Below are 16,757 nucleotides of genomic sequence, written 5' to 3'. Positions count from 1 at the left end.
CTGGGCAGTCCCTGTCTCTTTCCATCCTCTTTTTTGCTGCTGTTTCTTCCTACTGCTCCTCTCAGGCATAAACTCATTTAACAAATCTTGGTCGAGAGTGTACTTTGCCAGGCCTTGGGCTCAGTACCACAAGCTGGATGGGAAACAAGCCAGACGTGGCCGCTGCCTGCATGCAGCTTGTGGTCTAGCTGTAGATCCAGCAAGAGTTCAGTGAATGCAGAGTTCAATGAGTTTAAACTCCTGGAAAGGAGGCATAAATATTGCAGGTTATATTGATGACGAGGACTTTCTAGCTATGAAGCGTTGCACTAAAGCTTCACATATATGCATTCATTTATTTCTCACCAAAAAAATGAAGTCCCTTTACAGCTGAAGAGACCACATCTTGGGGAGAGTGAGTTGCTTTGTTCAAGACCCCACACTAGGTTCCAGGTGGAGCTGGGATACACAGGCCCACCCTGAGGCTGTAACACCCACCCCTGTGTGGCGAGGCTGCATTTGACCCACCCTGGGTAATTAGTGCACCTGGGCTCAGGGCTTAGCTCCCTAAGCCTGACAATCCAGGCTCTGTTTCCCTGGCCAAATTCAGCCCTGAAGGCATCTGATCAGACCAGTGCCAGGGCCTGGGGCTCTGGTGCCTTGAAGCCAGATACCTCTGGCTTCAGGGGTCTTGTCTGGGGCTCCAAACGCCCTTCAGTTTGTCCCAGTGTGCTGGACACATTACGGTGGCCTCCCATGTGTGACAGACATGGCCTGAGGAAGGAGCTTCTTCCCAGGGCGCTTACAGTGCAGAAAGCCCTTTCCTGGGCTTGGTCACGTTTGTTCTTCAGAACAACTCTAGCAGGTGTCCAGGACATGTATTGTTTATACTCATTTCACACATGAGCACCTTGAGTCTCAGAGAGGACAAGAGTGACCAAAGCTGGGTGACCAGGAAGAGGCAAGGACTCGAACCCCAGACCAAGACTCTTTGTCTCATGCACTTTCCCACTGCGTCATGCGTGTCTGGCTTTCCCAGTGCTTGGCATCTCTCTTGCATTAAGTCTACCCTCCATCCTCTCCCACTAACAAGCCGCCATCCACAGACACTATCTGATCTCCAGTTTTCCCTCATACCTGCAGCAACTGACCAGCCCAGCTCTGCTCAAGAGCCCCAAGGCCAAAGCTCTTCTCAGCATAGGAAGGAGGGCTGAGTGTAGTGGATCAAAACTGCTGGCAAGGGCAAAAATCCCATTAAAAGAGAGGATTAATTATGGGATATCAGGATCTGAGGCTGAGTCGTCACTCAGCTAAGATTGTTGCCTAGGAGGGTTAGGATGGAGTTATCAAGCTTTTGACTCAGTGCTTTGTGCTTATTTTCAAAGTTCTTTTCTGTGACTCTTTCCTCTTGATACAATCTCTTAGAGTCAGGGAGGGCAGAGGAACTGGATCCTCTTCATGTTGGCTAATGGAGGCCGTTTATGATTCTGATGTGAATCCTACACAGAGGCATGTCCCTTGTGTCCTGGCACTCTCACGCTCTCTCCTTTGATCCTCAATGCAACCCTACGAGGTGACCTTTTTCATCCCCTTTTCCAGAACACTGAGGCCTTGAGGGGCTCTCTTGAAACAATAGGAAGTCATCTCCTCAAGCAGGGCCCGAAGTGAATCTGCAGAGCACCAGTCTTAATTCAGTCTCTGGCAGATTGTGTCTCAGAAACGTGTTAGCCAGAGTCACCAGAGATTAAGTCTTAGGAGCCAGAACACCTGCATCGAGATTCTGGCTTTGTTTCTTACCAGCAGGTGAACCTGGACAAACTACTTAATTTTATTGTGCTATTGGGCTTAAATAAGGACAATAATAGCAACAGGTAACATACAAAGCCCTGTGAAGAGTGCCTGGCATGAGCCCCAAATGTGGTACCTATTACTCCTGGGCATTACGTTGCCATGTTTATTAATGACGAAATCTAGGTATGGAGAGTTGGAGTCAGTGCCCAAGGCCACCCAGCTGGTAAGTGGTGAAAATGTGGCAGGTTGCCTGGCACCCTGAGGTGCTGGTGAAGAGCACAGGTTTGGAAATGAGGCAGGCCTGGGGCTGAAGCTCAGCTCTGCCAATTAGTAGCTTTGTGACCTTGGGCAAGTCAGTTAACACCCCTGAACCTCAGTTTCCTCATCTGCAAAATGGGGATATTAGTACCTCCCTGTTGGGCTGCACCCTGCAGGCCTAAAAGGACTCTGCCTGCCCAGCTTCAAGACCAAAGAAGGAGCCGGGAGTCAGCAACAGAGACATCAATGGTTTAATGGAGGGGGGAGCTTACATGTCTGAAGCAAGGTCCTAGAGCAACACCCCACCATGTGTGGTGGACGGTGGGCAGGACATGGTGGCAGTCTTCACTGGGGTGGGGGGCAGGGGGTGGAGATTACCAATTATAGGGGAATTGACGTCAGGTGGGCTTATTAGTCACCAGGCAAACCCGCAGAGGGGCACGCCCCTCACGGACCTTTTGATAAGAACAATCACCAGCTGGGGCCTGGGGCAAGTACATAGGAAAGTGAGTCAGGTGAGTAAGATATAGGAGAAGCAGGCACTGGTCGGGCAGGGGATGTACAGAGAACAAGAGAACAGCCTTCTTGAGTTGCCTGACCGTGTACTTCACCCCTACATACCCTGTATAACCCTTACAATCTTGGTCCACCTCTCTTCCGAGATATCCCTGGGGTCAGGTACGTAGAGGGGCACTGCAACCAGATACCACAGATACAATACAGACAGGCCACCCCTGGTTTTCACAAACCCAGAGCCACCCCCAAGTGTGTGGTCAGGCCCCTCAAGATGGCTGTTCTCTTGCTCTCTGTACATCCCCTGCCCGACCAATGCCTGCTTCTCCTGTATCTTACTCACCTGACTCACCTTCCTAGGTACTTGCCCCAGGCCCCAGCTGGTGACTGTTCTCATCAAAGGGGCATGAAGGACGCGCCCCTCTGCTGGTTTCCCTGGTAACTAATGAGCCCACCTGATGTCAATTCCCTATAACTGGTAATCTCTCCTCCACCACACGGGGCCCCCTCCCCGGGAGCGAAGACTGCCGCCGCGTCTTACCCATCGTTCGCTGCACATGGTGGGGTGTCGCTCCAGGACCTTGCTTCAGACGTGTAAGCTCCCCCCTCCATTAAATCATTGATGTCTCTGTTGCTGACCCTGGGCTCTTTCTTTGGTCTTGAAGCTGGGCAAGCACAGGCCTTGGAGGCCTGCGGGGTGCAGTCCAACACTCCCGCATAAGGATTTGACGTGAATGTGTTTCAAGTGTCCGGCACAGAACGGATGCTCGTGTTCAGTTCTCCACCGAGAGAGCCGATCCAGGTGCCTGCCCAACCTGGGCTCCTTTCATCTGCAGCCCAGGCAGTTGGCAGGGCTGGAAGGTGACCACACCCCAGGGTCAGCTTTTAGGAAGTAGATGCTGTATGGGTTGTTCAGATTGACTGGGCTTCACCGCAGCTCCCCTGAGGATTTGGTTTTGATTCAAGAGTGTGTGTGCCTGAAAGGGCGGCTCCAGAGGCCACTGGGGCACTGGGAACAGAACGCTGAGCGGTAACCCAGCCTGCCTTTTTGTCTGGGCGTTCCTTTAATCAGCAACGTCAGCGACTGTTTCAGAAATTTACAAAACAGCCTCGCTTTGTGTCCCAGTTGCCATTTGGCCAAAATGCCTTTCTCTTAGAACCGGTTTGGCAACATCTCCTGGAGCATTACTGCAGCCGGTTGGGAAGCAAATAGAGATACTCCTTCAGCCAGGTTGACCTGGATGGGCCACCTGTCTTCATGAGTCCCTCTAACACCTGAGGGCGGAGTAGTGTCCTGCTGGCCCTTCCTGGAGCCTTCCCTGCTTCCTGGTTCTTGTGGACGTTCTTCTAGATGCTGGTAGCTGCCAGGCTCACTGCCAGGGAGGAGCAGGCACTACCCACATGCCAGCTGCCTCTGGCGAGCCTCAGAGGCCTGGAATGGAGCCACGTGGCAGAATTGCTCCACCAGGGCTGTGCCCAGGCCCCTGGGCACTTCCTTCAGTCACTGGGTCCCTGCCCTCCAGAGAGGGCTCCACAGCCTGGGAAACCTCCTGGAGTCCACACTGGGTGCTGCTCAGGTGCCGTAAGAAGAAATAATATTGATGTACTAGCTCTTGCTGGTTTAGTGCTTACGACACGCTGGGCCCTATGCTGAGTACTTTGTATTCATTTTCTTAATCATTGAAGCAACTTTAGTCATAATACTTATGAGCTTATCAAGTCCATTTCATTCAAATCATGGAGAAATGACTCTGGGGGGGATAACAATGTTAATAACGCAGTCCCAGCCTTTAAGAAGTCACTCTCTGGTCTTAATCCTCCAATTTTGGAAATTGCTCTGTGTCTGTATCTTCTAGAGTTTCAATCCTTGCTCTACCACTCACTTGCTGTGTGACTCCTGATAAGTTGCTTACCCTCTCTGTGTCTTGGGTTCTTCCTCTGTTACTGGAGATGATCATAATAGAATTTACCTCTTAGGGTTGGTGTGAAGATTAAGTGAGACAGTCATGGGAAGCGCTGGGAACAGTGACTAGGGCAGAGCACTTAATAACTGTTAGCCATGTGTGGAAGGGCTTCAGGGGGCTCTGTGAAATTTTAAGCCAGATAGTGGATGCCTTTGTGTATGTCTGTGAATGTTTCTCAAAACAAAGGGGGCATAATCCAGGACCCAGAGAAGATTCAGAAGTATTTCTGAATGGGAGGTCAAGTTTAGATGCATGGCTGATCTACCTTGCGTACCAAAGAGCTGAGTTACTTAAGAAAGCTTTGTAAGTAGCACCCCCATTTCTCCTGGGGCCATTTCAGTAAGACGCAGCAATCTAAGCAGTCAGGACTTGGGGGCACTTCGTGTTGGACCTAGAGGAAAACTTAGAGATCATCTAGTCTAAATTCACCAGTTCACACAAGAGGGACTCTGAGCTTGGGGGTTGAGCCTTATGTCTCCCTGAGGTAACAGCTCAGGGAAATGGAGAGTTCCCTGATTTGCAAGTCCAGTGAGAAGAGCTGGACCAATACCTGTCTTCTCCTTGCAGGATTCTTAGGATCAGTGAGATGGTGTGTATGTATTTGGAAGTATGTAAAATGTGTTACCATCGTAGATGTTCTTACTTCCATGGGCACCTGGTATTACCAGTTGGTTCCGTTTCTCTGGAACCAATAGTATATATGTACATATAAATGGAGAGAGACAGAGACAGGGAGACAGAGACAGAGAGGGGGAGAGGGCTCATGCCATTGTAGGGGCTGGCAAGACTGAAATATCTGGGGCAGGTATATGGTCAGGCCACTCAAGATGGCTGTTCTCTTGCTCTCTCTACATCCCCCTGCCCGACCAGTGCCTGCTTTACCTGTATCTTACTCACCTGACTCACCTTCCTACTTACTTGCCCCAGGCCCCAGCTGGTGATTGTTCTTATCAAAGGGGCCGTGAAGGACATGCCCCTCTGCTGGTTTCCCTGGTAACTAATGAGCGCATCTGACATCAATTCCTTTATAAGTGGTAACCTCCCCTTTTTCCCGGGACTGAAGACTGCTGCCATGTCCTGCCTGCCGTCTGCAGCACATGGTGGGGGGGGTCGCTCCAGGACCTTGCTTCAGAGGTGTAAGCTCCCCCCCTCCATTAAACCATTGATGTCTCTGTTGCTTACTCCGGGCTCTTTCTTCGGTTTTGAAGCTGGGCAAGTACAGGCCTTGTAGGCCTGCAGGGTGCAGCCCAACAGCAGAGAAGTAGGCTGAAATTCAGGTAAGAGTTGATGTAGTCTTGAGACTGAAATCTAAAGGGCAGGCAAGCAGGCTGGAAACTTGGGCAGGATCTTCTGATACAGTCTTGAGGCAGAATTCTTTCTTCGCTAGGAAACCTCAGTTATTCCTCTTAAGGCCTTCAGCTGTTTGGATGAGGCCCACCCACCTTATAGAGAGTAATCTGCTTTACTTAAAGACAGTTGATTGCAAATGTTAGTCACATCTATAAAATACTTTCGCAGCAAGATCTAGACTACTGTTGGACCAAACAACTGGCACCATAGACTAGCCAAGTTGACGTAGGATTAACATTCACCCTGGTCCTCTCAGCACAGAGGTACCAATCCGGTCTTAGGAGTCATGGTGTTTCTCTCACTATTTCAATAAGGGTTCACACTGTAGGTGAACAGCAAAGGAAATGGTTCTGTGCACGAGGGCATGGCGGCTTGGCAAGGAGTGCTTGTTCAGTTCTTAGGAAATGTTATTGGGAGGTTGGCAAGCGAGTTAATTACTGCAATGGTGACCTTCACAGAACTGAGAGGGAAGCCAGTGTAGCTAATCAAAAAACAGGAAATGTCTCAAAGAATGCCTTGAATCATGGTCCAGAGTGTATTCTGCATTTGAATCAATTGTTATGTTCTGGGTTGAAACTATTTAATTCCTTACTGTAGACAGAAACAGTTCTCTTCATAACTTCAGAGGTGGGAACTGGGGGAGGTGGAGAAGGGGAAAGAGTTTCCTGTAGTTTAATCTGACGTTTAGTGCCTGCAACTGAGGCCTTTTTTAAAAAAAGATGTGGAATAATTGAATAAATGTGTGACATTGTGGCTGCTGATAAGACAGGAATTTATGTACTTTTTTTTGGCTGACATGTGAGAAAAGGCAATAAAATGTAATGTGTGCACATTTTAAAAAAATTCATTTATTTTTGGCTGCGTTGGGTCTTCCTTGCTGCACGCCGGCTTTCTCTAGTTGCATTGAGCAGGGGCTACTCTTTGTTGTGGTGCTAGGGCTTCTCAATGTGGTGGCTTCTCTTGGGGAACACGGGCTCTAGGCGTGCAGGCTTCAGTAGTTGTGGCACATGGGCTCAGTAGTTATGGTGCACAGGCTTAGTTGCTCCACGGCATCTGAGGTCTTCCCGGCATCTGGGGTCTTCCCGGACCAGGGCTCGAACCCCCGTCCCATGCATTGGTAGGTGGATTCTTAACCACTGCACCACCAGGGAAGTCCCTATGCATCTTCTTTATTCAACATTTCTGACAGCTTCTAGTGAGGCATTGGTGTGGTAGCAAACACACACTCAGGTTGTGGAGCCAGGGAGACGTAGGTACAGATTCTGGCTCTGTTTCTTTATTAGCTGTGTGACCTTAGACAAGTTAACCAGCTTTTCTCAGTTAACCACCTTGTCTATAAAATGAGGATGAGAATGTTTACCTTGCTGGTTTATTGTAAGGATTTAGAGTCACTGCAGTAGAATGCACAACCTGACACCTGTAGATCATTATTTAGAGGGAGCAGCTACAGCTGTGGATAGAAGCCATTTTGACCAGTTCCATCGATTTCAGCATCCTTTGCAGGGCTTCTCTTTTTCTCCCACACTTTCTGGTACTGTACCAGAGAGGAAGATTGAGAGGTTTCTGTCAGACGAGGGGAAGAGTGAGTGGGGTCAATATGGAAGTGTGAGAGGGGAAATGAGGACCACCTCTAGGTGACATCAGAATCTGATCCAGTGAGGGGCTCTGGAGGCTGCATAGAAAGACCACAGTCAGAGTCAGGATAGGTCCAGGCATGAGCTGATGAGTCAAGTCCTGCCGAAGTTTAAAATGGGAAGCCAGTTGGGCGATGGGAGCCCACTCAAGTGGAGGAGTTAATGCTTAGCAGAGTGAGGGTGATGACTCATAGCTTTGCTATGCTGAGGTCGTGGAAGAATGAGGTGGCTAGTCCCACAGCTGGCCGTGTGCTGGGAGCCTTAGCAACGTGACGTTCAGCTGAACGAAAGCCACTACCTTCTCCATTCCACAGCAGTAGAGGGGAAGCTGAGGAGTGGTTCAAAGCTTGGCCACCAACGTGAGGCTGCCAGGGTCCAAAACCTAGCTCTGCCCCACTTACTAACTCGGTGACGTTGAATTCGTTACTTGACTTCTCAGTTTCCTTAGCTGTGAAAGGGGGATGAAAATGATTATACATACCTCCTAGGGTTTGAAGGAGATTAGGTGATGTGAGATACTAGAAAAAATATATGTTGGTCTGTGTCTTCCCCCCAACCCCACGCCCTCGCTCATTTTTCCTGGCACAGAGCTCCTAAAACCCTTGTAACTTCCTAAGGGATAAGAGTACTAGGAGTATTTTTTGTTCAATGAAGCCACTCTGGGTGGGCCCCTGGATGGGGGCTGGTCACCAGAAAGACGAAGCCATGATTAGAAGCTGGGGATTTTCAGCCCCAGCTCCACTTGTCTAGAGTGGGGAGAAGGGCTGGAAATGGAGTTAATAATTAATCATGGCTACGTGATGAAGCCTCCATAAAAATCCCAGAAGTATGGGGTTCAGAGACCTTCCAGGTGGGTGAACACATCCATGTACCAGGAGGGCAACGCACCCCCACCTCCATGGTGACAGAACCATGGTGCTTGGGACCCTCTCAGGCCTCACCCCATGTATCTGTTCAGCTGGCTGTTCATCTATACCGTTTATCAGTCCTATAATAAACTGGTAAATGTAAGTAACAGTTTTCCTGAGTTCTGTGAGCTGCTCTAGCAAATTAATTGAACCCAAGGATGGGGTCATAGGAACCTCAGATTTATTGCCAATTGGTTAGAAGCCCAGGTGACAACCTGGACTTGCTGTTGGTGTCTGGGGGTGGGGGCAGTCTTGTGGGACCGAGCCCTTAACCCCTGGGATCTGATGCTAACTCCAGGTAGACAGTGTCAGGATTGAGTTAAATTGTAGAACACCCAGGTGATGTTGCAGAAAATTGCTTGGTTGGGGGAACATGCCCTGCCCAATACATCTGGTGTCAGAGTGTTGTGAGTGTTCTGTGTGATAGTAGAAGAGACACACAGGAAGAAAAACTTTTTTTTCCCCCTGAAAACAGGTGAGCTAAGGTTTACAAAGCCTTTTGTACTGAAACTTAGCTTTTTTTTTTTTTTTTTCGGTACGCGGGCCTCTCACTGTTGTGGCCTCTCCCGCTGTGGAGCACAGGCTCCGGACGCACAGGCTCAGCGGCCATGGCTCACGGGCCCAGCTGCTCCGCGGCGTGTGGGATCTTCCCGGACCGGGGCACGAACCCATGTCCCCTGCATCAGCAGGCGGACTCTCAACCACTGCGCCACCAGGGAAGCCCTTAGCTTTTATTTTGTTAAGTGTCTGGGGCCTCAGGGATTCAGGAGAAGCCCCTGCTCTTTGGACTTTGCTCCAAGAAAGCTTTAAGCACTAGCTAGATAAACATTTACTCATCTGGGTAGGTGTACTGTCCAGTCTCAGATGCAGAGAAAGAAGACCTTGTGTCTTCAGAAACAATGAGCCAGGAGTAAAGGAAATGCCCAATGCTCTGCTGGTCCTAGAAAGTGTTCATCTACGAATTACCTTGTATTAGGGCTGTGAGAGGGAATCCAGCATAATCTTTAAGCTGTGTTGGGGTCTTATCACATGCAAAGGCAGCATGGGCTTCAGAGCTGAAATTCCAGGTTTATGTCAGGGCACCACTGCTGCATATGAGGTCAGACACATTCCTCAACTCCTTTGAGTCTCAGTATCCTCATTTATAAAATGGGATACCTGTGGGTCAAAGGTTACCTTCGTTGGCTTCTTTCTGCAACAAGCTGGGGAGATGCACAGGCTCTGGGTGACTTTGGTCTGCAGGATTTGCTGAGGGAGAGACAGAGGATCACAGCATTTCTGTGATTTTGAGTCTCCCATCCCTCAGCTCCTTGTCGGTCTGGGGATGGGAAAAATGTTTTTAGGCCAAAAATGCTGTTCAGTTTGGAAAACTCGTTCAGGTAGCCCTCACCCTAGTCAGATGAAGGTAAAATGTAGGCACACCGTTTGCCCTCAGGGAAAGGTTCTTTGAATGAACAGATGAATGGTACAGGCTCTGTAAATATTTCTAATTGATATCTCTTATTTTTAATTTGCAGATGAGAAAAAGAAAACAAAGAAAGTCGATAATGAACTCAACCCAGTGTGGAATGAGGTGACTTCGTTATTTTTCAATTTTATTTCACTGGATAAGCTACCTCTGATTGTCCCGTCTTTGGTCAGAGGTTTAACTCTTACATTTGGAAGGAGAATCTCTGCATTTCACCCCTACCCCCTCCACCTCCCTCTGTGGCCACAGAGACAGCAGAGCAGCTTAAGGACACTACTGCACAGTGACATCTCCTGTGCAGTAGTGGTGTGGCAAGTGGAGCCTGGATGGGTTAAGGAGGGTGGGGTTCTAGCCTGGTGCAGCCATGCGCTTGTTGTGTAACCTTGTCCAGTTATGCTGCAAATTGGGGCACATCTGTAGAGCGAGGGGTGGGCTTAGATCACCTCTGGAGTCCCAGAGAGAAAGCTCTGTAATTAAAAAACATATCTGCATGTGACTAATCGAAATGGTATGACATGATACTTTGTGTATCTGGAAGAGTGTCATTTATTGTTTTTTATGTTGATAAAAGTAATATGTACTTAATGTAGAAATTTTGAAAACTTCAGATTAGCTTAAAAAAATTACTTTTGGTCCTACTATCCAGAAGCAACTACTGTTAATATCTTGGAGGTATCAACAAATATTTATTGAATGAATACATTTAATAAAATAGGATGTCTTAGAATTAGCCAATTAGTATCATACAGTGAATACAGTTTCCTATCCTATTTTTTCCTACTATTATATTCCTGAACATATACCCCTATAATTCCATTAAAAAATATTTTTATTGACTATGTAATATTGTATTGAATTGATATAATTTATAGACCTCCCCCCCACTAATGACTTTATACCTATTTTGTAAATTGTTTCAGTGTTTAATAGATTTACAGATATGTGAAATTTTTAATTCTTTCCACTGAGTAGGATTTTCCTATGCTGACTAATTTTTGAAAAGTTGATCATCTGCCCTATTGTTTTTCTAAAAACCAGGTCAAACCGTTCTGGATAAGTGCAGTGATAAATGTCTTTGTTATTTTGCTAAGTCACCAGGTTGTGACGGCTTCCTTCCACCAACTTCCTTCTCCCCTTCCCCTCCCAACAAGTTTCAGTATCCCTATAAAATAAAGACTACTCGTTCTCACTGGATGAGGCCAAGACTAAAAGTTTCTTAATGCCTATCTGAAATGCCCTACTGGTTTCATGCAGGTTGAGAGGGAATTCCACTTCTCTGCAATTTCACTGGAACCCAGAGCACAGCCAGCTGGACTGCCAGCTCCATGAGAGCCAGAGGCTGTCTGGTTGGTCCCTGTGGAAACTGTGGGCTCCTAGCACCTCACACAGAGCTCCAAGACTAAAATAAATAAAAAGTACATGTATGTGTGCATTTAGTGATAACATGCCTCTTTATTTTTTAAATTAGTTTATTTATTCTTGGCTGTGTTGGGTCTTCGTTGCTGCACGTGGGCTTTCTCTAATTGTGGCGGGGGTGGAGGGCTACTCATCCTTGCGGTGCGCAGCCTTCTCTTGTTGCTGGAGCACGGGCTGTAGGCGTGTGGGCTCAGTAGTTGTGGCTCTCGGGCTGTAGAACGCAGGCTCAGTAGTTGAGGCGCACGGGCTTAGTTGCTCCGTGGCATGTGGGATCTTCCCGGATCAGGGCTTGAACCCGTGTCCCCTGCATTGGCAGGCACATTCTTAACCACTGTGTCACCAGGGAAGTCCCAACACGCTTCTTTATATTTGAGCTCAATCCATGTGGCCGATGGCAGAGAGGTATATGGTCACATGAGTAGGCGTGTTTTCCCGAGGGCATCATCCATCTTACCCCATTTTGTTTCCAATGCATTTTTTTTCTCATAGTGCATATGTATTTATCAAGTAAACTTCCCAATTGCAGCTTTATAACTGAAACCAAACCTAAATGAAATGCCAACCCAAACCCATGTGGATTTGTGGGTATGTTTTAATACGAGCTGTGAGACTCCTTCTCCATCCATTCCAAACCCATTATAAGGAGCATCAGACCATCATCATGCACTGCTTTATTTAATTAATTTATTCCATAATCAAAGACATCAGTGGTACTAAGTTAATTTTTTTTTTTAACATTTGCCATTAGAAAGCAATTTACTGCCTTAAGATGAGAGACTCAGCTGACTACAGCACTGACCATGGTGGGACTTAAAATAAGGGGCTGATGCATTTCAGAAAATGTTTTCTTAGATTATTTACCACTTTCTTCGATAATATGATTAAGAAAAGCAAATAATTTAAAAATAACCATTGAAGAAAGCATTTTCACATACATATTTTCTTCTATTTGTGCTACAGTTGTGGTAGGCCTTCAGTCTAGTTCTCTGCCTATGAGACGGATTTGGTGACTTGTCCGAAGCCACAGAGTCTAGAAAATGGGAAGCTAGGAGCTGGTTTGCTTTCCCAGGAGCCTCAGCAGCCTCCAGGTTCAGAATTTGAGCACTTTTGTCTAACTATAGAACTGAGTACTTCAAAAGATTGTCATTGGTGGAGATGACCTGCTATTTAGTATCGGTGCATCTTATTATATTCCCGGATCCTTTTAACAGCCTCTTTGTTTTCATAACCTACCTGTGGACAGATTTTGGAGTTCGACTTGAGGGGTATACCACTGGACTTCTCATCGTCCCTTGGGATTGTTGTGAAAGATTTTGAGACAATTGGACAAAATAAGTAAGTTGATTTCAACTGTTTTTCTCATGTTACATATTGGCTTACTATTGTCTGTTTTGTTGAAGGAACGTATCTTTAATAACATAATATTTCCAATATAATTGTGCTTTAATTCTGTGCCCTCCTCCACCCCTTATGAGCCAATATCAGATGTGGCTAATCTATCACAGTGCACTTTCCCAATGACTGCTGTGTTCATAAGAGGTTGCAAACACTAAGCCACCACTAGTCTAGCCAATTTGGCACTTAACAGTGAAACCTTTTTATGCTCCTGCAGTTTCTTTGTTAACTAGGTACAGGCACTGATGATTTATCCAAACTGTAGCTTTATTGGACACAAACAAAATCATTTCTTCTTCTGATCATGTATAACCCATGTATGTCTTATTCAAGTTCTCTTTCCAGCCCTGCTTCCATTTTAACATCTCGCTGGTTTTTTAGACCCAACAGATCCAAACCAGATTCCTACTCTTACTGCCCCTGCCAGTTTCAGATGGGGAAGAGTCACGGTGGTGCCCAGTGGTGGCACACAGAGTTGTCCCCTGGGTAAAGCTGAGGTTCCCATGGGACAGAATGACCTCAGTAAATTCACCCCAGTCTTTGATCTAGACTTTGGCCTTAGACTTGGAACGCAGTCTTAGGTTATCAATTCAAACTAACTAAACTCACAAGAGAACAATTCTTAAAACCATAATACTTGTTATTTTCCAATGGCAATAAATTGCCTGGTTGGGGAGGGCATTCCTACTCTCTGATTAATTCTTTTTAAAATGAATTAAAAAAAATTTTTTATTTTATATTGGAGTATAGTTGATTTACAGTATTGTGTTAGGTTCAGGTGTACAGCAAAATGATTTAGTTATACATATACATGTATCTATTCTTTTTCAGATTCTTTTCACATATAGTTTATTACAGAGTACTGAGTAGAGTTCCCTGTGCTATACAGTAGGTCCTTGTTGATTATTTTATATATAGTAGTGTGTATATGTTAATCCCAACCTCCTAATTTATCCCTCCCCCCCCACCTTTCCCCTTTGGTAACCATAAGTTTTCTATTAAGTCTGTGAGTCTGTTTCTGTTTTGTGAATAAGTTCATTTGTATTATTTTTTTAGATGCCACATAGAAGTGATATCATATGATATTTGTCTTTCTCTGTCCGACTTAACTTCATTTAGTATGATAATCTCTAGGTGCGTCCATGTTGCTGCAAATGGCATTATTTCGTTCTTTTTAATGGCTGAGTAATATTCCATTGTGTATATGCACCACATCTCCTTTATCTACTCCTCTGTCGATGGCCATTTAGGTTGCTTCCATGTCTTGGCTATTGTAAATAGTGCTGCAATGAACATTGGGGTGTATGTACCTTTTCGAATTATGGTTTTCTCTGGGTATATGCCCAAGAGTGGGATTGCTGGATCATACGGTAGCTCCATTTTTAGTTTTCTGAAGAACCTCCATACTGGTTTCCACAGTGGCTGCACCAATTTATTGTACATTCCCACCAACAGTGTAGGAGGGTTCCCTTTTCTCCACACCCTCTGCAGCATTTATTGTTTGTAGACTCTTTGATGATGGCCATTCAGACTGGTATGAGGTGATACCTCATTGTAGTTTTGACTTGCATTTGTCTAATAATTAGCGACGTTGAACATCTTTTCATGTACTTTTTAGCCATCTGTATGTCTTCTTTGGAGAAATGTCTGTTTTCCTTCATGTCATTTCACATGGCAAGCCAAATTACTCTCTATCTTTGATTGTAAGATGTCATTGACTGTAAGATGTACTATTAAATTAGTAACGTGTGGGGCGGGGGAGAAGCCTGATATTAAATGCCCACATCAATTGTAAGAAGCATCTCAGGTTTTACTAATGTGAATTTATTTTAAAATGTATGTCTTAGTCTCAGGTACATTTGGTATGATCAGAAGGCTGCAATGAGAGCAGTAAATTAGAATGAATTAGTTGAGATACGGTGGCCATATGCTCTGATTTGCTTTGGGTGGTTCCGGTTTGTTGTCCCAGCACAATGATTGATGATGTCGCTTTTGCTGTCAACAGTGGCTTGATTTGGACAGTAAATTAGATGGTCATCTTGGGCCTTGGGGTCTTCTGCTTAATGGTGTCAGACTAAGAGCCTGCACAGGCTTTGATAGCTACTGCCCATGTCACCTTTCATGAGATCCTTTCTCCCATGTTTCATTGCTGACCAATGCCCCTTGTGACCGATGCTTTTTTTTTTTTTTTTTTTTTTTTGCGGTACGCGGGCTTCTCACTGTTGTGGCCTCTCCCGTTGCAGAGCACAGGCTCCGGACGCGCAGGCTCAGCAGCCATGGCTCACGGGCCTAGCCGCTCCGCGGCATGTGGGATCTTCCCGGACCGGGGCACGAACCCGTGTCCCCTGCATCGGCAGGCGGACTCTCAACCACTGCGCCACCAGGGAAGCCCCGATGCATTTTTTTCTTAAGCTATATACATACATTCTGGTAGATTCTGGCCCTACTCTCTTGCATCGAAAAACCATTCTAGCTTTTTAAGGTTATGCTGTACATCTCAGCTTTGAAGCAATTATATGATTTTCTATGCCCCACCCCAACTTCCAGAGGGCAGTTTTATTTACCAGATTTCAAAGTTCTGGGGAAGCGGGTGATTACGCCTCACTGTAGCCTCCTATCTGTTACTAATAATAGTTCTTTCTCTTCTTTCCTCTCCTCTTTCTGCAAGTGGTACCACTGTTTATATTGTAGACCAGCCCTCTCCGAAAGAAATATAGTGCAGGCTGCATATGTAATTAAAAATTTTCTAGTAGCCATGTTATAAAGCAAAAACAGATGAAATGAATTTTAATAATGTTTTATTTACACATAGAAATGATAATATTATACTATGTTAATCAATATTTTAAGAATCACTGAGACATTTTACATGCATTTTTTTCTTACACACCGGATTTCAAAGACTTAGTATTTCATATTAACAGCACATCTCTGTCTAGACCAGCCATATTTCAAGTGCTCCCTCACCACGTGTGGCCGGTGGCCATCACAATGGAGAGCACAGCTCCAGACCACTGAGCCCAAAACCTCAGGTCTCTGTGGATCTTCTCCCTTTTACATCCTCTCCAATCTGTTGCCAAATCTTACTTCTCTTTCTTTCTACTGTTTGTGCCATGTGCTTCTTACTTGTGGCCACAGCCAGCAGCCTGGTTCAGGCCTCATCACTTTGTGCCTCATCTATTTGAACATGGCAGTAAAGCCTGGCAGGCTGGCCTGGGAGCTCTCATCTATGTTTCAAACAAAGTTGTTGTTTTCTTGAATGTTACATCCTCGAGAGAGAGTCAAAACAAACAAATACATGAAGAAATATGTAATAGATCAGGTACTCTGAAGTGCTGTAATCTAAGGAGGAAACTGTCATAGCCCAGGAAGAAAACTAAAGCAGAGTAAGAGGATGGCTACTGAGGGTGGGGGAACGTTTGAGGTGATGATAAGGTGACAATTGAGCAGAGACCTAAATAAAGTGAAAGAATGAGCCATGCAGCTTTCTGGGGGGAAAGAATATTCTTGGCAGAGAGAACAGCAAGTGCAAAGGCCCTGAAGCAGGAGTACACCTCGGTGTTGGAGAAAGATCGGTATTGGAGAAAGATCGAAGAGGCCAGAGGGCTGGGGTGGGGGATGGAGATGAGATCAGCAAAGCCACAACATGCATGGCTTTGTGAGCCGTGATGCAAGCTTTGGATTTCATTCCTAGTAGGATGGAGGTTTGCTGAAGGGTAATGAGTATGATCTTATTTACATTTTTAATGTATCGCTTGGGCTTTCTGTGTGGAGTTTGGATGTAGGAACCAGTTAGGAAGCAGGGGAAACTACTGGGAGAACATTACATATTTATTTTATAACTGTTGAAAACACAGTGGGGCCCTTGGATGACAGCAGGGCAATATTTTAGGTATGTTTGTCCAAAATATTTGTGTACTTTGGTCTCGTATTTTCTTCTTGGCTTTTCTATTAAAGATTTGGCCTTGGGCTTCCCTGGTGGCGCAGTGGTTGAGAGTCCGCCTGCCGATGCAGGGGACACGGGTTCGTGCCTCGGTCCGGGAAGATCCCACATGCTGTGGAGCGGCTGGGCCCGTGAGCC

At 46.1% G+C, this 16,757-nt stretch overlaps 1 protein-coding gene across 5 annotated transcripts in view; it reads left to right on the top strand.

The window, feature by feature from the left end:
- MYOF (myoferlin) overlaps nt 1-16,757 on the top strand; it is a 156,480-nt gene that overhangs the window by 10,048 nt on the left and 129,675 nt on the right. For 4 of the 5 annotated variants that reach the window (XM_027112071.1, XM_027112068.1, XM_027112070.1 and 1 more), the window contains exons 2-3: nt 9,915-9,970; nt 12,525-12,616. In XM_027112071.1, the coding sequence (XP_026967872.1) occupies nt 9,915-9,970; nt 12,525-12,616 (148 nt within the window). Of the gene's footprint in view, nt 1-3,083; nt 3,136-9,914; nt 9,971-12,524; nt 12,617-16,757 lie in introns of those variants that run through there. The other variant, XM_027112069.1, reaches the window with a different exon arrangement.

This window comes from Aethalodelphis obliquidens, unplaced genomic scaffold, assembly GCF_003676395.1.
Source record: "Aethalodelphis obliquidens isolate GAN/ISIS:26980383/991018 unplaced genomic scaffold, ASM367639v1 scaffold11, whole genome shotgun sequence".
Lineage (NCBI taxonomy): Eukaryota > Metazoa > Chordata > Mammalia > Artiodactyla > Delphinidae > Aethalodelphis > Aethalodelphis obliquidens.
This window is presented reverse-complemented; position numbering and strand designations above follow the sequence as displayed.